Source organism: Salvia splendens, chromosome 12, assembly GCF_004379255.2.
Source record: "Salvia splendens isolate huo1 chromosome 12, SspV2, whole genome shotgun sequence".
NCBI lineage: Eukaryota > Viridiplantae > Streptophyta > Magnoliopsida > Lamiales > Lamiaceae > Salvia > Salvia splendens.
The window spans coordinates 32533489-32556117 of NC_056043.1; the positions used below are offsets into that span (position 1 = coordinate 32533489).

General features: G+C 33.5%; 5 protein-coding genes across 5 annotated transcripts; 3 read left to right on the forward strand and 2 right to left on the reverse strand.

Annotated features, from left to right (window-relative positions):
• Positions 1 to 988: 988 nt before the first annotated feature.
• LOC121758962 (basic blue protein-like) lies at positions 989 to 1997 on the forward strand. Its single transcript, XM_042154431.1, has 2 exons — positions 989 to 1259; positions 1688 to 1997. The coding sequence occupies exons 1-2, from the start codon at positions 1088 to 1090 to the stop codon at positions 1885 to 1887; spliced, it is 372 nt and encodes a 123-aa protein (XP_042010365.1). The 5' UTR covers positions 989 to 1087; the 3' UTR covers positions 1888 to 1997.
• A 1092-nt stretch (positions 1998 to 3089) lies between these two features.
• LOC121758107 (pathogenesis-related thaumatin-like protein 3.5) lies at positions 3090 to 5043 on the forward strand. The gene is made up of 3 exons (XM_042153543.1): positions 3090 to 3228; positions 3379 to 4030; positions 4852 to 5043. The coding sequence occupies exons 1-3, from the start codon at positions 3165 to 3167 to the stop codon at positions 4982 to 4984; spliced, it is 849 nt and encodes a 282-aa protein (XP_042009477.1). The 5' UTR covers positions 3090 to 3164; the 3' UTR covers positions 4985 to 5043.
• A 268-nt stretch (positions 5044 to 5311) lies between these two features.
• Positions 5312 to 6243, reverse strand: LOC121757915 (basic blue protein-like). Its single transcript, XM_042153369.1, has 2 exons — positions 6087 to 6243; positions 5312 to 5478 (listed from the first exon to the last, which is right to left on the reverse strand). Exons 1-2 carry the CDS (start codon positions 6241 to 6243, stop codon positions 5312 to 5314), a joined length of 324 nt encoding a protein of 107 aa, XP_042009303.1.
• A 2892-nt stretch (positions 6244 to 9135) lies between these two features.
• Positions 9136 to 9705, reverse strand: LOC121758548 (basic blue protein-like). Its single transcript, XM_042153930.1, has 2 exons — positions 9517 to 9705; positions 9136 to 9335 (listed from the first exon to the last, which is right to left on the reverse strand). Exons 1-2 carry the CDS (start codon positions 9671 to 9673, stop codon positions 9136 to 9138), a joined length of 357 nt encoding a protein of 118 aa, XP_042009864.1. The 5' UTR covers positions 9674 to 9705.
• Positions 9706 to 12772: 3067 nt separating this feature from the next.
• Positions 12773 to 17708, forward strand: LOC121758805 (synaptojanin-1-like). Its single transcript, XM_042154212.1, has 5 exons — positions 12773 to 13354; positions 14421 to 14530; positions 14628 to 14990; positions 15368 to 16080; positions 17358 to 17708. Exons 1-4 carry the CDS (start codon positions 13108 to 13110, stop codon positions 16073 to 16075), a joined length of 1428 nt encoding a protein of 475 aa, XP_042010146.1. The 5' UTR covers positions 12773 to 13107; the 3' UTR covers positions 16076 to 16080; positions 17358 to 17708.
• The last annotated feature ends 4921 nt before the right edge of the window (positions 17709 to 22629 follow it).

The window sequence follows — 22629 nt, forward strand, 5'->3', positions numbered from 1 at the left end:
ATTGTGTAGTGATGGGCAAACCCTACAGTATGTCAGTTCTGGCAATTGAGGAAAAATATCGAGTGCAATAAGTTCACAAAACAATCCCACATGGTGCGCAGACTTCGGCAATCGATATCCGAGGGTTAACGACGGATCTAGTATACATAATTCGGAGACGTTGAAGTTGTTGGTGTTAGCTCCAATGGTTGGATTTAATGGAGTTTTTCGGTTCTTATGGGTTGGTGATGGAGTCAGTCGGCTCCTTGACTCCACTTGAATGTGTCATTGTTGATTGCTCGTTTGTTGTGAGGGATGAAAGTGTGTTATACTATATCCATAGTGTTTTGATGTCTTATTTGCTTCAAATTTATATTCTGTGTGTCGACTTGTTTTGAGATATTAAGTTAATGCCAAATTCTAATCAGTCCTATAAGGTTTGAAATCGGAATATTAAATCAAAGATTTAATTTTCTTAACTATCTCATCCAAGTACTTGTCTCCTTAAGGATGCTCAAAATGATGTGTTTCATTAAAAACAAGTAATGTATAAGTATGAAATAATTAAGAAAAACTAAAATTCATGATTTAATATTCCGATTTCAAAAGTTATAAGACTGATTAGAATTTGACCGAACTAAATGATTGAAATGGCTATTATCTAGATTTTATAAATATGTTAGTTTAAAATATTTTAATTTTACCCTTCGATTATATATATTTGTTTAAATATTTTATATTACTATTCAAAGACATCTCAATAATATATATCTTACACTAAAATCTCATTATTCTAAAGATATTAGGTACTAGTACTATACACATGATTTTATTTGTTGATTGATGGGCCAACATTTAAGACTGGATATGATTTAAAATAGAAGAACATATGAATTTTCTCTACTCCATAGCACTCTGTCCTTTTTTTCCTTTGAAAATTTATTGTGGGTCCACCATCAAAGCCCAAAACCATGATTCCCATTGTCTATAAATCAACCAATTTGCAGTTTGATTGTATTGTACCACTACACAACTAGATAGTAGTGTATCTTGAGTGAGTGAGAAGAGTATATAGTAGTGTGTGTTTCTTGCCTGAGAGAGAGAGAAGATGGCTATGGGAAGAGGCAGTGCGATAGTTGTTGCTATAATGGTAGTGGCTATGCTTATGGTGTCTCAAGTGGCCGAAGCTGCCACCTACACGGTGGGCGGCTCCGGCGGCTGGACCTTCAACGTCGCCACTTGGCCCAAAGGCAAGCGCTTTAAGGCCGGCGACACCCTCGGTACGTCAAACTATCATTTTCTTAACATTGCATGAGGTCAAATGGTTCAAATTTGAGAATCGAGACGAACTTATGTTTTCTCTCGGTCAAAAGTCGAACTCGCTAACTTCGTAGTCCAAGAGATATTTACATGCTCACACACTCGTCACATCGACACTAGCTAGGGGTTTGAAGTTTGAACTCCCGACTTATTGGTTGGAGGAGAAGTATCGACTGAGTTGCCCATTGTTACTACTAAAGTTTTGTTAAAGTGTAAGTGTTTCTTAAGTCAAATGTTTTAGATCCGAATTCCACTAACGCTTTTAAATGAAACATGTAACGCCCATTACTCGATTATTAACACACATTTTTATAACCTTTTTTTCTAAAAATACAAAAAATTGATTAAAGGGAAAAGTGTTTTACCAACTGAACTTCGTGTTTTTCAGTGTTCAACTACAACTCGGCTATTCACAACACCGTGCCGGTGGGCAAGACCGGCTACAACAGCTGCACGGCCCCTTCGACCGCCAAAGCTTTTCAAACTGGGAAAGATCAGATTAAGCTCAAAAAGGGACAGAATTTCTTCATCTGCAGTATTCCTGGCCACTGCCAATCTGGAATGAAGATTGCTGTTAATGCTGTGTGATTTTGTTATACAATGTCAAATTAATCTCCCACTATTTGATGGAGAGGTATTAATAAATTATAATGTAGTGTTTTACTATATAACTAATTATCAACTTTCGTTTTTTGAGTAATTTGAGTGGGGTTGCTCTAGTTATATAGTAGTATTATGTGTAGGGTAGCGTTATTCTCCTATTCATCCCTTAGATCTTTTATTCTTCTTAATATGAGCCGTTAGATCTCATTCATCAACGGTTCAAATGATCTGCATTATTACACTATAATGGTGCATTATTAGTCGGTGTGCATTATTCAACTGAAAATCTGTATTATTAAATGACACATGACGTCAATCTAACCGTCGGATGATAAAATCGTGGCCGTGGGGCTGAGATTAAAAAGAACAAAGAACAAAAGATACAAAAAGGAAATGAATACATCCCATTACGTGTATTCCCATGGGACTGCTTTTGAATTGTTGTTACCACCACGTTTTGGTGACAATGATTGACCGATATTGTCATGATGTGTGTAATTGTTACTAGTTAGCTTTTGTTTTCTTATTTTTAATCGTTTTAAATATAACGCTTGCTTTGTTGTTATGTTGATTTCATTACTTTTTGTTGTTGTTTTTATAGTGAACTGTATTGTTCTGTTAGCTCGCCATTTTTTACTTGATATTATGTATAGAGTAAATTTAAGTCTTTACTATTTTGTCCAAAGATTACTGATGAGTAAAGATCGGCTTGTCGTAACATAAAATTGACCTGAAATTATCAGAGAATAACTTTGTCACACATGAGAGCATTTCACACAAGTAAAAATACTTTACATTGTTTATCCAATTGAACAAAATTCATCAAACACATCTTATCTAATGTTGTAAACTAATTAAGTTGTATACTTGAAATAAAAATTAACAGTGTCAAAATTATGTACTCCTCCATATGCTAGCTGATGCTGAATCTGAATCATTAATAAAAATTTGATTAATACTGTCGCTGAAGTTGCTCACAAATACAAATCAACTATTGATGCAATAATTAGTTAGGATCTTGCAAATAAAGTGTGTTAACTAATTTCAAGAACCCAACAAACAAATTAAAATAGTTGGATTGGAAATTATGAGAGGTAAAGAATCACTTGATCATATACAACAAGAAAGGAACACTCTACTTTTGGCTTTTCAATTCTCTCATGCATTCTTTCACACTCCATTTACCCATAATATAACATCCATTCAAGAATTTGAAGAGCACTCATTCAAAACTAATACTGCTAGTATTCACTAAGCTATACATGGCAGTGGTCATCAGTCTTGGAACATTTTTTCTCATCATTTTTCTATTCATAGCATCAACAGGTAAAATTTCGCACATTATCATTCTCATTCTATGCTGTTGTATCTTGTCTAGTTAGCAGCACCCCGTCATTCTAAAATATTCAAATTTTAGCCAAAACCTATCTATTTTTCTGCATTCGCCCCTGCCTGCTCTGATACGTATTACTACAGAATGCACGAACATTACAATCACCAACAACTGCAACGAGACCATATGGCCCGCGATCCACCCGAGCAACTTTAGCATCGGAGGCTTCGCCCTCCGCCCCAACCAGTCCGCCGTCTTCACCCCTCCGCCCGCCTGGCACGGCCGCATATGGGCCCGCACCGGCTGCGACTTCGGCCACAACGGCACGTGCCAGACGGGCGACTGCGGCCCTAGACTCCGGTGCACCGCCCCGGGCCAACCCCCCGCCTCCATCGCCGAATTCTCCCTCGGAGGTGGCGGGGGCACGGACTACTACGACGTCAGCCTCGTCGACGGCTTCAACCTGCCCGTCCTCGTCATGCCGGCGGCGGGCGGCGGCAAGGGTAACTGCAGCTCGGCCGGATGCGAGGCCGACCTGCGGCCCAACTGCCCGCCCGAACTGGCGGTCAGGTCGGGCGGGCAGGTCGTGGGGTGCCGGAGCGCGTGCAACGCGTTCGACAAGGACGAGTACTGCTGCCGGGGGGCATTCTCGACGCCGATGGCGTGTTCGCCGACGGATTATTCGAGACGGTTTAAGGCCGCCTGCCCGGCGGCTTATAGCTTCGCTTATGATGATCCAACAAGCATCGTTACGTGCTCTGCTGCGGATTACATAGTCGCATTTTGCTCTTCTAAGTAAGTCTATATATTGTGCAAATTAACTAATTAAATTTTCAATTAATTACGAGCTTTTATACATTCTGCAATTTCAACATAGTATGCTATTAGGAACAAAATATCCAATCTGAATAATCAAAACGAACCAAAAGTTTGGTAAATTGGTTCACAATATTTTGGACTTTGGTTTCAGATCGATTTGAATTGATCTGATTATATGAAAAATATCCAAAATCCAAAATTAATTCAGTAATATTAATATTAATTGACTTATTTTAATATCTTAATTGTCTAATTGGATATGTTAATTGATGGAGTGTATTTTTTTTTATTTAAGGTAAAAAATGAGTTTAAAAGTTTCTCAATTTTCTGTTTTTGGATAGTTTATACATTTTTCTTCCAGTTCTGATTTAATAATTCGCATTTTTAGATAGTTCGATTCAGTTCGTATACTTTTTTCATGAAAGATTCAATTTTTGGATAGATTCAAACTAGAGAGAGATGATATTAACGTATATTTGATAGCTAGAGAGTCCACATAACACATTTTGGATGCTATATAATATTAAGCTCTACGTGTCAATTTACGACTGACTAAAACTTCATTTTTTTCGCCAGTCGAAAATTGACACGTTGAACTCAATATTAGCCCAATCCATATATTGAGATAGCGTGATTGCACTTTTGCAATGTCGATTTTGATGAGGCATGTTGCGTCAACTCATTAAATTTTTTTAGAAATTTAAATTTGCAACATACTAAAATAGGTGGGGACAAAATTATTGCAAAAATAAGTATAAGCATAAAATTAGACCTTGATCAATTTATGACTGTTGCAGGAACCAAACGGTGTCGTCGCAGTGTACGTATCGTGACAACAAGTGCAACGGAGCAAATGCAATGTTGAAGATGAAGCAATTGTGGCGACTTCTCGCAGTTGTGGCTGGAATTTTTGCACCAATTTTGATGTAATGAAATAATGGATATTGTTTTTCATCGAGATTTTGATTTATACATGATTTTTTAATTAATTGTTACTTTTATTAGAAATTTTTTTTATCACTAGTCGATAATTTACTTCAAAATTATATTATATTATAAAAATGAGATTTTATGTAAATTTAGTATAAACCTTTAGTCTTGATTTGAAAAGGAACCATTTTCATCACTACCCCATTGCATAATACATTGTTCGCTTTATTAAAACATAACCTTTATCTAGAACGATTGATGTAGCAAATTCAAATAATTAATGACATATTTAATTCAAGCATAAGAAGATAAATGAATGAATTAAATTTAAGCAGCATTAGCAGCAATCTTCATCCCAAATCCGCAGTGTCGAGGAAAGCCGCAAATGAAGTAGTTTGGGCCTTTGCCAAGAGTTATTACATCGTTGCCGGAAGAATACGATTTTGCATTTCCAGGCACAACGCAAGCATCGTAGCTAGCCTTGTCCTCAACCACTACTTGAAAACTTCAACCAAATATCAAAGTAGTCATTGTTCGATTTATAGGGTTATATAGTATGATATTTTTCATTAATGAGGAGACCAAAAAAACTATAAAAGGATTCCATGTCTCACTATGTATTTAAATTGATTTATTTTTTACTTTATGTTTTCGATGCAACCCACTTTATATTCCAATGCCCTTACACAGAAATAATTCATGTAACATTGATATTAACATTATTCACAATTTATCAGTATTATTAGAAATTAATAGTCAGGCAATAATATGAGAATGCTTGTATTTTATGACTTTAATACCCATACATGATTTTTTTTGTAATGACACATTAAATTCTCATAGATTTGACTTGGCATGCTGGATCTGATGCGACATGTATATCTACATTCAGATGTCGAATTTCAAATGCCAAATTTGAGCCTTGTGGCAACACCAAAAGAAATCTAGAAATGTTGTTTACTAATTTTATCCAAGATTAAAGCTTCTCAAAAAGAAATAGTGTATAAAATCAAAGTGTGATGTTAAAAAAAAATTCTAAGGTCATGGTAAAATATGGTATTTTTGTCCAAAATTTATAATTCGTTTATACGGATATACATACCTAGAGTGTCGCAGGCCTTAAAACTTTTGCCGTTTTCCCAGCCTGCGACGTTGAACTTCCAACCCGTTGCGTCCCCAACGACGTAGCTTGCTGCGAGTGCCGGATTGCTGTGAAGCAACACATTGAGAAGCACTATTCCGGCAATGATGGAGTTCATTTTTATGAACAATTGTTTGTTATCTTAATGTATCTGAATTAGTGATAATATTGGGTAATGGCATTTGGGCTCAAGTTGGCCGAATGCTTATATAGTGATACAATTGAGTCAATTTGAGTAACAATTTTATTGAATTTTGGAATTGAACGCAATATTTTTTTTGATACACCTCTTGTAATAATAAAGAAATTTCTAAACACGTGCGACCAAAAAAAGTAATTGTGAATTAATATGGGGATTGCCTGCAATTTGGCTGATTTATTTATTAATTTGCTGGATACATAATATATACGGATTTGGAAATGTCTCCAATTAAAAATAAAAAGTTATTGCTCTTCACATAAAATTAAGTGCTAATATATAAATTTGTTTTGCACTTTATAATATACCCGTCTTTTAATTGAGATAGTTCATTTTTAATTTTCACCCATATTAAGAACAATAAGATTATTCATTAATTGTTTATCTCATCATAATTATTTTCATAAGCATTACACAAGTTTATGTTAGTAAAAGGCAATAAAAAGATGATTCATGGAGTATTAGGAAAGGAACTATTATATTATAAACAAGGATAAAAGAAATTGTGGACTATATGAGACATGAAGTATTAATTGTTTTATTTTCTGCATGAAATTTATGTTCCGTGAAGAGGACATATTAAAACCTTATCTTTTATTATCTTGCCAAGAGTATAATATATTTTATTCATTTAATTTATTTATTTCGAAATCGGTTGAAATAAACAGGAAAACTTATTATTGAATAATTATATCGCATGTTATGGATCATTGTCCTTTGAAATTCATTATGCCAATTGAATTCTAGAAATTTGGTTAATCATATACAATTGAACCCCCATATTTAAATCGTTTTAATTAAGTAAATTGATCAAGTTAATTATGATTGATATAGAAACCAAATTAACATCGTCGCAGTGTTCGTATCATGAAAAAAGGCTTATATGCGACGTAGCAAATGGAATGTGGAAGATGAAGCTATTGTGGCGACATGTCGCAATTTTGGGGAAATTTTAGGGGGATGGATCCCTTGCTGTGTAGTGAAAACACAGCACCCCTAGAAACGACGACGTTTCATGTTCACTTCCTCTTTTCTTATTTATGTGAGTTTTATTTAATAAACTTTAATTGGAAGCCAACAACGCCGCATTCTTAGTAGTTGTATTTTTATATTTCTTTTCTTCTTTACTAGTAGTTCATTTTGTATGATAATTTAATCTTTAATTAGTTATTTTATTGATACATTTTTATAAAACTAAAATAACTTGCTTCTTTTTTTCCTTAATTAATAACTGTAATTGGTAGTAGTAATAGTTAGTCAGCGATTCTTTATGATTAGATTTAATCGGATCCTAAAATTACGCCGCATTCTTATAGTGTTGTTTCAATGATAGTATAATTAGTACGTATTGAATTATATATTTTTGGTAATGCCAATAATTTATTTTTAATTAGTCATTTAACTACATGTTTATGACACTGAAAAAAAAACTAATTTGATAATGTCCAAAAAACTATTTTTTTAAATATATCAAAAAACTAAACTAAACTAAACGTAATTAGAGATTTAAAAATTAGTAATTAAATTTGTCAAACAATAGAAGTAAACCAATGTATTTTACTTTCCTCCATCCTTTAAATTTTATCACATTTTTTCATTTCCGTCCGTCCCACTAAATTTGTCACATTTCACTTTTTACTATTTTTGGTAATGGACCTCATATCACACGTACTCATTTCAACTCGCATTTTATTATAAAATTAATATATATAAAAGTAGGATCCACTCTCCACTAACTTTTCAACTATTTTCCATTACTATATTTCTTGAAACTCGTATCCGGTTAAAGTGTGATAAAATTTAAGGAACGGAGGAAGTAATAATCTTTTGCAATTTTTTTTGTTTATATAGCAAAAGTATCAGTACTAAGGTTAATTAATTAAATTTGACGATAGTATTTAAGAGAATAATTAAATTTATCAAACAATAGAAGTCCATATGTTAGAATAGTGTATTTTTAAAAATCTATTCCAATTATTTTTATTTATATAGTAAAATATTAGTCCTAAGATTAAATTTGGTAATTCTTTGGAGAGTAATTAAAATTTGTCAACAAATAGAAGTCCATATCGGTCCCTTATTACTGTAATATAATCAGTCCTAATTCCATAATTTTTTAATCTCAAATTATAGTTTAGTTTAGATTTTTGGTATATTTTAAAAAATAGTTTTCACAGACATTATTAAGCTGGCTTTTATTTTAGTGTAATAAAAATGTATCAATAAAATACTAATTAAAGAATAAATTATCATACAAAATGAACTACTAGTAAAGAAGAAAAGAAACATAAAAATACTAGCTACTAAGAATGCGGCGTCGTTGGCTTCCATTAAAGTTTATTAAATAAAACACACATAATAAACAAGAAAAGAAAGGGCAGTAAACATGAAACGTCGTTGTTTCTGAGGCACAGCATGGTGCTGTGTTTTCACTACACAGTAGGGGATCCATTCCCAAATTTTAGCATCAGTTTTGATGTAATGAAGTATTTTTTTTGCATCCAGATTTTGATTTATACATATTTTTAATTTATTGTTAATTTTATTATTTATAAAAATTGATTAGTATGTAGAGTCGATTTTTTACTTCGGATTTATGATATTTGAATTTTTAAGGTTTCAATTTTTTTAATTAACTACTATTATATATTATCAAAATTAATTTTTTCTTAGTTTTGATTTCAAAAGGAACCGTTGCTAAGTAATCAATTTTGTGACTACCCGATTCATAGAAAACATTGACAGCAAATTTATTATACTAATAATGACATATTCGATCCAATCAAAAGAAGATGATGAATGAAGTAAAATTTAAGCAGCATTAGCAGCAATCTTCATCCCAAATTCGCAGTGTTGAGGAAAGCCACAAATGAAGTAGTTTGGGCCTTTGCCAAGTGTTACCACGTCGTTGCCGGATGCAAACGTTTTCGCATTTCCGGGCACAACGCAAGCGTCATAGCTAGCCTTGTCCACGACCACCACATTGTGGGCACCCGGAGCGTACTTGAAAACTTCATCAAAAAATTCAAAGTAGTCATTGTTAGATTTATAGTAAGATACATATTGGAGTACTAGCTAATTTTGGAATTATATAAAATCAAAAGAATGTGATATTAAAAAAAATTCAAAGGTTATGATAAAATATGGTATTTTTGTCCAAAATTTATAATTCGGTTATAGAGGTATACATACCTAGAGTGTCGCCTGCCTTAAATTTTTTGCCGTTTTCCCAGCCGGCGACGTTGAACTTCCAACCCGATCCGTCTCCAACGGTGTAGCTTGTGGCAAACGCCGGATTGCTGTGAAGCAACACACTGAGAAGCACTATTCCGGCAACGATTGAGTTCATTTTTATGAACAATTGTTTGTTATCTTAATGAATATGAATTAGTGAGGATTGGGTAAGGCATTTGGGTTTAAGTAGGCCTACTGCTTATATAGTGCTAAATTTGAGTCATTTTGGGTATCAATTTTATTTGATTTTTGAAATGGAAAACAATATTTTGTCGATACGCTTCTTTGTAATAATAAAGAAATGTCTAAATACACGAATTAATTAGAATAGAATTTTCGGCAATTTGCATTAATGCTGTATATACACAATGTGTAGGATTGGAAAAATCTAATTATTGATTTATCTGGCAAAGAATAATCAGGTAAAGATATATTAATGAAATATGCCAATGTGCTCTATCCTACTCATAAAAATAAATTATTTTTATCTTTTTGAGCTGTCAAATAAAACAACTTTTATTTTATGATTTTTTTCACTAACAATACTCCAACTACTTTTTTTTTTCTATCTACAAATTGCGCATTAAAAATTGTAGTAATATTATTTAAAAAACAGTATATTTTTACAGGACGAAGGAAGTATTATATTGAATCAAACTACATAATTATATGCTCTTCGTCAATCTACTTGTGTCATTATATAATGATCCAGAAATTACAATCGAGAAAAATAGAGGTATGAGATGATTTTTCAATTTTTACTAAGTAATTTAGTATTTCCACATAAAACTAAATGCCACAGGTGAAGATAGGGAAGCAATCAAAGTATAATTAATTATAAGTGTATAACTAGAGAACAAATCTCAGCCACACAAATAAAGACAACAAATATTATTTATTTTAATAATGTAAAATAGGAAAATGGCATTTTTGGAAATCACTTTATGAAATTCATAAGCTGGAATTGGCCGTATCTGGATACCAATTTCACTCTGAGCTCCGATTTTTTGAGAAATTCCTCCAATTTCACCGGATCTTCTTCCTCCTCTCTCTGCGCCACCGCCACCATAGTCTTCGAAACCGCCTTCGCCGCCGCGCCGCTCAGCTTAGAAAATATCGAGAACAAAAACGGCGAAGCTCCGTGGAATGAGAATAATTGCATGGATTTCTTCATCAGTGATGTCATCGATGGTTTGTTGCGTCGTTGGGATATCTTCAGAAACAGATAGTGTAGTGCTTGTTGGTGTGATGCAGATGATTTGCTTACTCCTAACTGATCTCGAAATTATATGGTGATTCATTCGCTAAGTTTGTTTTGATTGTTGATAACTATTTAACCAGTAACAGCTTATTCATTGTAGCTCCTAAATATATTGTAATACAGCTTGTAAGGGAGCTATATTGTAGTTAGTACTATAGCATACCAATTTCAATTAAACCTCTAATATTAGCTTTATTTGTTGAATGATTTTTTTAATTTTTATTAGACAAATAAGAATATTTAATCTCTGACTTAGTGCAGTTAACATCTAGCATTGAATTAGAGTTGGTCAATGATTCGATTTTGTTGAATTTCCAAGGTTAGAATGAAGTTTCTGTGTTATTTTCGTATAGTGATGTATTTTGTTAAGATTAGTGAATTAAGTACATACTTATAGTGATGTGTCCATGCTTAGAATGAAGTCTCTGTTATATTTTCATATAGTGATGTATTTTGTTAAGATCAATGAAGTAATTACATGCTTAGAGTGATGTGTTCCAAGACTAGAGTGAAGTAACCATTTGAACAATACAATTGTCGCGTTATTAAATCAATAATCTCTATTTATAATGAGAAATGCAGCAAATTCAATATATTAATTAATGACATATTCAATGCAACATTAAATATATGAAAAAAGAAAATTAATTTCATGAAGCATTAATCTCAATCCCAATCCCAATCCCAATCCCAATCCCAATCTCAATCAGGTGTAATGGCAGCAATCTTCATCCCAAGTTTGCAGTTTTCAGGAAAGGCACAAAAAAATTGTTTTGGCCTGCGTCAAGGTATACGGAGTCGTTGTCGGATTCATACGTTTCCGGCCTTTCCGGCACAATGCAAGATTCATAGTCATCCCTATACACATTGTGGGTTTGTACTTTAAAACTTTAAAAATATATATATAATTAGTTCTTTCAGTAACAGCCCATTAATTCTTAAAGAAATGAAGTAACAAGTCAGATCATGCAACATACAACTTATATGTCTACATTATATCTAGGTTGTCACGTCGAACTTTCAATGACATAACCAGAAAACAATATGAAAGCATGCATTCCAATTTCATCAAAAAAAGAGAAAAAAGAATTATACAGAATTAAAAAATTGAATGATATAAAGAATCATAAAATATACTCCACCAGCTTAAATATAATTCGGTTATACGATTATACATATCTAGCATCTCTTGCGACGTTAAATAAATGCCATTTTCCCAGCCGGGACGTTGAACGTCCAGCCCGCCGCATCTCCAATGACGAAGGTTCGGGATACTCCGGTGGTTACCCAACATAGTTCCATGTTACCGCTAAGCCACAAAGTGCATGTGGTGCCATTGAGAAAGGGGACTCTTACATCTGCGCCGCCCTATGTGACTATTGGATACACGAGAGTTGCGCGCTCCCCACACTGTCTAGTATAATAGTAGTGTCTTTTAAAAAAATGATAGAGACTAATATTACTCCCTTCGTCCCACTTAAGATGATACGTTTTTTTTAATTTGTCCCAACTAAGATGATATATTTTCTTTTTTGGAAACTTTATCTCTCCAATTAATATACCCAACCACTTTTTCTCACTCATATTAAAATATTCATCTTCCTTTCTCTTTCTATGTTAATATTTACACCCACCTTTTCTCTCTATGATTAACACTTTAACCAATAAATCCAAAAATCTCGTGTCGGCGAAGAAATGCGTCATCTTAGTCGGAACGGAGGGAATAATAGATAATCTAAAATAAAAATATAAAATTATTTTTTATAGATGAAAATAGCGATAAAACTTTATATACCAACCTGGCAACCTGCAATAATGATGAATCATTTCATAAATAAGTATAGAGCTTATGGGCTATGGCATTAAAATATAATAACAGATTGTATAATGAAAAACCAATAAAACTTTTTGTACTACTATGTTAAATAAATTTCTAAATTTTGTACAATGAGTACGTAATTATTCCATAGAACATCCAAAAATTATAATCTGGAGTTTAAATGGATTATCGAATCGAATCGAATCGAATCGAATCGAATCTGTGAAGTTGAATCCACAGTTTATCCATCACAAAAGTAGTCGAATTATAGATAAGGAGTTGAAAAAGAAGAGCATATAGATTGAGTGAGTGCGTTTAATGGCATGGAGATGGAGAGAGCATTTGTTCGTCCCCCACTTCTCTCTCTCCTCAGAGACACCAAATCTGGACAATTCTATCCACTCTAGAGAGATCAAAATTGAATCCTTTGTTAGAGAGAGAATCGCTCGGAACCGATGCTGTGCTGGGAATGGGGAAGGCCGGTGATCAGCAACTGCCAATTGTGCAGCAGCCGCCGCAGTCGCAGCCGCCACGTGGCAGTTCTAGAACCTTCCTCTGCCATAGATGTGCGGCGGGAGCTTCCAGGCTCGTCAACTTCAGATGCGCTCTAGTTTTGATGCTCAGCCTCGCCGCTTTCCTTTTTGCTGCTTTCTGGTTTATTCCTTCTCGATATAGGCATCCTGGATTTGATGCGAAAGCCTCCGTCAAGCACAGTGGTGAATTGGATTTCTACATGTTTTGATTTGGGGGTTTAGGAAGTAATTGATCTGGAATTAGGTTTTTATGTTATGAGGTTGATTGAATTTCTTGTGCTTGCTTGCTCGAAACCCTAATTGATTTAGATTTCGGTTATGGCGTGTGATTTTAATCTGAAAATATGCTGGGAATGACTATTGCTTATTTTACTTGAATATGCTTATAGTAGTAGTTCATACTGGACTAAGTTCATGTGTTGATTTCTTTCGAAGTCCAAAGGTAAAAGTTGGCTTCTGGTGGGTAACCTCATGGTATAACTGCTAGTGAAGCTCATGATTATTGATAGAGTTGGAAAACATAGCATGGAATCGCCTCTGCAAACGAAGTATATATAACGCTGGTATGGCAAGATTGTAGCAGTGAATTGTTCTTGCATTTCGTTTGGGCTGTTGAACAAAATGATTATGATGTATGAGTTGAATGATGTATGTTTCTTTAATCCAACTAATTCTGTATAGATAGCTTTGATTTAGGTCTTTATTGGAATTTACTTACATGCAGACTGCAGACAGCGATGCTATTTATGCTTTTACATGAAATTGCTGATCTGCAGCACTTGAAACCTGTGCTGCTATCCCAGCCTTAAGATCCGATCCTCCGTGAGGCAGGAGAAATGTTCCTCTGATGTCCTGATAATCTGATTGGCGTACTGTTGCCAATACTATTGGTAGCCTAGAATCGGACCATTAGGTTTTCTATCAGACTATCAGTTGCTCTATTTGAATAATCTAGAACAGCTTATTAATAATGTTGTTGCAGAATCATCCTTTAAGCAGCGAAGGCTGCAGTAACATTTAGAAAAAAAGTCGTTACTATAACAGCTAGTGGGATGGAGTTTGTTCTTACCATTGTTACAATGTTATGTCACATAATTCGTGTTTTGCTTTCGTTGAATCTTTTAATGATTTATTATCATAGTTCTAAGTAGCAAGACTCTACATAGAAGAAAATGGTTGTTTATTATTGATGATTCTGTTTAAAATCTCCACTCCTTATCCGACTAATGGTTCTTGCTCTTATTTTCAGCAACTGTTCAATCATATTTCCAGCTTCAAAAGCCGATTTCTGAACTTATACCATATATCTCAAGACTAGAATATGATGTCAATGAGGAAATTGGTGTCCTTTCCTTGAAGGTTTGGCCTCAATCTTCTACTTCGTACAGTTCTTGCCTTTTCAACCATCAAATTCAAAGGGAGAATTGTTTGATAATCACTTATTTTTTTGTCATAGGTTGCTGTTCTGTCCATACACCAGGCAGACTTATCTAACTCAACTGATGTGGTGTTTGGTTTCCTTCCTGATCCAATTAATACTACAACAAATCTTGTGGCCTTGAGTGTGTTGAAATCATCCCTGATTGATCTGTTTCTTCAACAATACAATTTGACATTAACCCCAACAATTTTTGGAGAATCTTCTTCATTTGAGATTCTAAAATTTCCTGGTGGAGTTACTATAATTCCAGAGAATAGTCCATTGCTGTCTTTGCCTTTAGTCAATTTCACTCTCAATAGCTCAATTTATGATATTAAAGGAAATCTTCCAGAGTTGAAAAAACAACTAAAACTGGGATTGCACCTGTTGCCCAATGAGGTAAAATTAAATTCTACTTTAAATACCATTATAATTGTATGCCAGCAGTTCAAATTGTCAAAGTTGATTTCCTTAGCTCAAATCCTGGAACTTGTTGCATAACATTGTTGTATTAATCTGCATTAGGAGATGAGAGAGTCAACCTTTTTTTGATCTGGTCTACCTACTAGTACTATTGTTGCTGCAGCTGCCATTTTTCTCAATTCAGTTTCATTCCATTCCTTTGTTGAGTCTTCAATTGATATGTTTTCCATTTCCATTTGTAGTTATAGGCCTATAGCTTTTGAAATAGAGCCTTCTGTCTCATCTAATTGAGTCGTAATTTGGTTTATACATTTGCTCTTGACCTGATACTGATGAAATCTTTCTTGATGCAGATGGTGTACATACAAGCAACAAACGAACATGGCTCAACAAAAGATTCGCCAGTGATGGTTGAAGCTTTAGTTGCATCTGACATTCCAATACAGCCAGAGAGATTAAGACAGCTAGCTCAGACAATTACTGGGTCACCTACTAAAGAAAACCTTGGGCTTGATCATTCTGTTTTTGGAAGAGTTAAGGAAATAAGCTTGTCATCATTTCTAAATCATTCCCTTTTCCCTCCAGTGCCAACACCTAAACTGACACCTACACCTTCTTCATCTCCATCACCATCACCGTCACCAGAAAGCGCTTATTATACCAGACCATCTATGGTGCAATCTTATTCTCCTGGTATTTCACCCGACTCACGCCATGCTCCACCACCTTGCCCTACATGTTATGCCTATGAACCTTCACCCCGTCCACATAATGCTCCTCAACATTCTTTATCTCCAAATTCTGATTCTCCCACACCCTTAGGCTGTCAGCATTGTGGTTCTGATGATTCACCAAGTCCATCTCCAACTTCTCGTCTTGACCAAATTTCACCAAACTCGTCTCCTCGTGCCACCAGAAAATCATCTGAAGCAGTATCAACACCCCAGACCTCACCAGCCAGTTCTCCGCTAGCTGGTATTCCACATGGTTATCAAAGTCCAGACAATAGGAGTGGAAAAGGTTTGGGATCACCACTTCTTGTTTCGGCGACTTATACTTAATTCACGTAAGTACCAAAACAACAATATCTGTTATTCCCCTCAGCCTCAAAGTTTCATACTTATTCTTCACCTTGTTACCTGCTCGTATAATGTCATAAAAGATAGTACTCCCTCTATCTACAAAATATAGTCTCATCTAGTTTAATGTTTAATGCTCAATTAGTAAAACATGAGAGAAAAAAGTGAGTAAAGTAGGAAAGATAGAAAAACTGTGGTGAGAAAGTTCCTTAAATAGAATCGAGACTAATTTTATTGGACGGATCAAAATGAAAAAATATGAGATTATTTTTTGTAGATGGAGGGAGCATATCTTAAATAAACAAGCTATGGCAAGGGGGAGGGATTGTAGGTTTTTGAATAACCCTATGTCCCTATCAAAGTAGACACTAGTTTCAAATCAATTTCTTGTGTTGTCTATGGAATCCTATCCCAATAACTAGCACTAACCATTCCTAGAAAACCATGCTACGAGCACTAGGATATTTTCTTCTGTACAAAAACATAAGTTATTTTGTAGATATTGCTTAGGTCTAAGTTTTTTATTCTTCGAAACACTTATTAGACATTTACTCTCATCTATCGGAAGAAAGCTTTTACTATTTTATAAAATACTGTCATTTTGTTTTATTGAAAAAGAGATGAGAGTGGTTCAGTTCAAGATATGGTTTATCTTACATAAATTGCTATTTGCTAGGGTAAGTTGCATGAAGTTTGGTCAATTCTATTCAATCCCGATTTATTGATTTTTTGTAAATTTGTATATCAGTCACAAATTTATTGATTTTAATATGAAATATATAGAATACTTTAAGATTCGGTTAAAGTATTATGGCTTCCAAATCGAACATAAATTTCCCCCAAATCTGAATCAATTGGACAATTGAGCAAAATGACAGTAATTGGCTATTTTTGAAAGTTGCAGGACTAGAATTTGACAAAAACTTCATGATCTTTCTAGCAATTTTCCCTCAAAACAAATACTATATGAATGGGGAAAACATTCTATGATGCGTCCATATACTAAAATCATGATTTTGTTTGCTAGCTAGAATTTTCCAGCAATTGTCTAAAACTCAAATTTCTGGAATAGTATGCATAAAATATATGGTCATGTGCTATTGCTCTGTTGTTCTGTGCATAATTATCTCTTCGTGGTGAAATTGTTTCAGTCACCTAAATTTCTCCAAAATCTCTTTCGTGCGTATTTACTTTCCATCTTTTGATCTACAATATTCTTGTTTCTAGACTTGGCTAAACAATAATGCACACTTGCATCTTACAGTCTTGAGTATCCAATTCTTAAACCGACTGCTGATGTTCCTGCTCCTGCTCCTGCTCCTGCTCCTGCTCGGGATGTCCTAGATGATACCCATGTATTTAAAGACAGTTTTGATGGTGGAAAGAGCAACAAACAAGTGAATTGGAGTTGATACCTAATCTTATAGAATGGCCGTATGCGACCTAACCATAAAAGGAAATTGGTAGGTTGCCTAGTTGCAGGTTTCCAAAAGAACAAACTGTAAAAATGCACGTGTTCTTTCGGGGATCTAGTTGCAGATGCGGAATGTAATGGTAACGAAAAAAGAGTAGATATTTGTACAGTTTTAGTTAAGAAATGAGAATTATTATCACATGCTCCCACCTCGTATAAGATTTGTTGGGTTAGTGTTTTTTTCTCGTACTCAAAATTCAAGCATTTTAGTACTACCATTTTTTACATAAATTTTTTTTCTATTCTATTATGCGATGTATTTTATTTTAGAGTGAACTACACAAAAGGGTCCTAACTTTTTCGCTGTGTAACAGTAGAGACCCCTAACATTTAAAAATCCCATCAAAGGGATCTAACAAAATATGTAATCGCAAAACGCGTATATTTTGCCATTTTTCGGACGAAAATGCCCAAATGTGCTGAAGGGCAATTTAGACTTTTTACGTATCACACCTGCACCCCTATGCCTGCACATAGTCTGCATGTGCAGGGGCTGTTTTATCCAACATAATGTCAGAAGAACATTCCTTCTCACTAATGATGGTGAAGTGAATAAATAGGAGTATAATTTATGAGAGGTGATGGAAGATTGGTCAAATTAATTAATAAAAAATATTAAAATTTACATAACTGTAAGTGAGAATGAGGCTGTCGGTGCATTGACATCGAATTTGACTTGGGAATTATATATGGTTTTCTGGTTTCATGAAATAGATGAATTTCCTTTTTCAGATAAAAAACCTAATCATATTGTAATCTTGAATTTAAAATAAGTCAGAGCAATAAGATAACGAGCAAAATAAATAAGTTTCAAAATCAATCAAAATTTTTAAAAGTAATACAAATAGGATAAAGATATTATTTCTTAAAATCATTACAATTAAAAAATATTAAAACACTGAATACAAACTTATGTACTATGTATTATAGCTCTAAGATATTCAAATCTTATCACATTTTAGATTTTTTTATTAGAATTCACCTATTTTTAGATTTACACTAAAATAAATTCAAATCATTTTTTAAAAATTTTGAGTGAAATAAAATAATAAAAAAAGAATATTCTTTTAAATATGACTTTAGAGTAATTAATTAGGGTAAGTTCATTATTGGATGTAAATAAATAAAAAACACTTACAAATATTGATTTGAAATTTATAGTTTCCATGACATTATTTACATGTTTTCATTTGTTAGGGGGGGAGGGGATGATGTATGAAGCATGGCTGTTACATTAAAAAATTAGGAAAATAAAATGCATCATCACGCAATAGTCGGTGAAAAGGTGTTTATAAAAAATGTCAATGCACCGACAGCCAAGGTTCGAATTGCTTTTTGAAGAAAAATTAATTGGTTTACGGTCACATCAACTGCTTTTCGCCATCACATCAACAGTGCATGCAGCAGTGGCAGCCATACAAAATGGCGATTTTAAATCGCCCTTTTGAGCCCTAAGAGTGTTATGGTCCGAAAAACACGTTTTGTGATTACATATTTTGTTAGATTCATTTGGTGGAATTTTTAAATGTTAGGAGCCTCTACTGTTATACAGCAAAAAATTAGGACCATCTTGTGCAATTCACTCTTTATTTTATTTTTCTTTGGCGTTGCTTTCTTTGGCTCGGAATTTAAAGATATAACCTTTGAAAAGTGAGGAAATTAAATGTGATGTGTTTTGTTGGGAATCATTAAAGGTATAAGCCTTGAAAAAGAGAGAAAAGTAAATGTGGTGTGTAATAAAATTGAGTTGATTTGCTTTAATTTGAAACTTGCTTTAAATCGTGTAATAAAATTGATTTGATTTAAACAATTTGTATAGTGCATTAATTCTTTCTCACACTTTTTTTTTCTTTTGAATTAAATAGTATGAACCTTAGTTATTTGGTACTCGTTTTTTTATTTACCTTTCTTAATATTACTACTTGTCAATAAATTTCCGATTCCAATGTATATTCTTAGGTCGCACTACAAGTTCGCATGATTCCGCATATTATTACTCAAAATTTTGAAACATTTTAAGACACATTCAGTGCTCCATATATTTCCAACGTGAGCGGTGATAAGAGGGAAACTATAGAAAAAATTTGTTACACGAAGAATGCATGGAAATGCCTCGAGAGATTATGCACCCTATAGTTTTAACTATGTTAGTAATTGATAACAAAAAGTAATGTATGGGTGTATCATCATTGATCAAATAAACAATGCTGTCTATTCATATAGAAAAATGACACTATTTGGTAGATATATATAAACATTTATTACACATATGCGAATATAATTTTAACTATGTTAGTAATTGATAACAAATTTAAACTTCATAGTTTCTCTAGCTGATTTTCAAAGTCACGAAATATAATACCAAAATTACACAAAACTTCATGATTTTTTGCAATTTGCCCTTGATATTATCAATTGTTTACAGTGGCGGATCCAGGAATCAAAAATCGTGGGGTCGAACCGATCAAGATTATAAATATAATATTTTAATAAATATCTCTAAACAAAAATACGTAAAAATATAAATACCACAATCTTATGCTATGCGAGATAGTTGGCTTCTTCGAGTATCCATTTTCTGAAAACGACTCAAAATCCTTTCATTTGGAATAGTTGCAAACACATCCTTCTCGCTATATACCGTCAAACTGTCGTTCAACCAGTCATCTCCCATCCTATTTCTCAGCTCTGACTTCATAAATTTCATTGCAGAAAACACTCTTTCAACGGATGCTGTAGCTACTGGTAAAAGTAAGACCAATTTTATCAATCGATAAACCAATTGAAAAATCTTATCTTTCATCGTTTCAACCATCTTCTTTGAAAGAGTTCCCAAATCTTCAACATCTGAAAAACGTGCATCTCTTCTTACATCACTCACAAAACTTTGAAGTTGTTTAGTTAACAAGTTAAGCTCAATGGATGAAAAGTCTTCCGGATAAAGGGTGGCAAGATAAAATATCTTATTAAAGTCTTTTAATAAGATATTTATCCATTAACCTAAAAAAAAGTAACATAAATTTAGAATTTATATTTAATCATTTTTCATATACAAAATAAATGAATAATCCACAACTCCAAAGCAATTAAGCAAAGAATTTGCAATATCTACTTAAATGATGATCAATTTAATAGTGCTAACGGCTACTTAAATGTAAAAACTGAAAAAAACAAACAAATAATAGTATTACTAACTTAAACTTGAATTATGATTTATTGATTTTACCTACCTCGAATCCTTGATACAATGAATAAGGCAGAAATCGAAGCTGTTTTCTTACTGCGTATAGCTAATTAGCCTGGTTTTTGGGAGTGGAGATCAATTTTTGTTGTATGCCTTACTGATTTGAATTCTCTCTTTGCCTGTGTTGTGGGGTATCATTAGTTTGAGGTGAGGCAAAAATATGAGTGAAATCGTGAACTACTGTCTACTATTTTAATAGGTTAAAATGTGGTCTACTCATATTAGAATTGGGTCAATTAAAATAATGAAGCCCAAATTGTAAAGCCCAATTGTAAAAGCCCAAATTAGCAATCTTTCTTCCTCCTCCTCTGCAAAAAATGGCGACGCTGGGCAGTGGGCAGGAGACCTTCTCCCCTGCAAAATCGGCGACGCGGGGCAGGAGATTGCCGGCGTGGGGTCGGCGGCTGAGGGAGGGCATTATCCGGCGATTCTCCGGGGACAGCGGTGGGGTCGGCCGACCCCACCTAGATCCGCCCCTGATTGTTTACCAACTTACAGTTTTTCTTGTTTGAATTTAATTGATTTAAAATTTTCTAGTTTTTGAAAGTGTCGAGTGATTTGAAAGTAAATCGTTTTTTTTTTCAAACTTTCGGCCTATTTTATTTTTATAGAACACCATGAAACATATAATATGGTTGTAGCCTAATATTTTATTTAAGGCCCATACAAACCCAAAGTAGTCCATAGTAGTGTATCTTGATTCTTGATAGGATTATATCTAACTATATACATGGAAGGGTACATGGAAGGGAGGTAATTAAATGCAAACTCTATATACTGTATAAATTTTAAGTTATAATCTAGATCGTTCAAGATTTAGATGCCAAATAACGTCAACAAAAAATGTCAACACAACGGCAACATTGTCAACTTATTGATGTTGTGTTGACATTAATTTTCTGTTGACGTTATTTGTCATTTGTTGACATCAAATATTGAAATCTAATAATCCAGATCATAGTTTGAAGTTTGTAGGAAAGATACAGTTTGAATTTTATCACTACTCATTAACGAAAATTTTAATTAGTTAACTATATTGATAACTACACAAATTTTAATTTGACTTGATTTACACAGTTTATAGTGTATTAATTCTTTCTCACATTGTTTACTTTTGAATTGAAAGAATCTTGAAGACCAACACGTTGGTTTTGATCAAAGTAATCAATATGCATAATGCTATAACTATTGTTTCAATAAAAAAAATATTTGGTACTTTTGGCATACTACATCAATATTAGAATCCAATAGTTCATATCTAAAGCATAATTTACCTTTTATCTATTCTTTGCTCGTGCTCCAAGTTTATAAGTAACTTTTTCCCATCTAATTTGTGATGAATTTACTTTATTTTCGTTTCCTTCTCTTGTCTTTTCTTTATTTCTTTTACTTTTCTTTCTTTCTTGTTGAAATGTGAGAAAAGTAAGGGTGGTGTGTGTAGTACTAAAAATTGCTGCGATAACAAAACAATATCTCATTATATTTTTTTTATATCTTGTTCCTTTTTCTAGAAAAAAGAATTTCAATATCTTTTTTCTTCATCATTTTATACTCCAATGAAGGTGAAATATAGCGATAGTATTATTCGTGAAAAAAATGAATAAGAAGAAATGGGAATGTTATCTTATAGTATTGGCCTACATTGATTTAATTTGGTAATGCATATCATTTCATCAGTTAAATTATCAAAACGTTAATTTTAAACTAAAATAAGAATATAGTACTGTATGAGATTCTGTGAAGATATATAATCTAACTTTTAACTATTGCAACAAAAAGCCGATTCCGTCGTCTTGGCAGCCCTCACACTCTGACCCG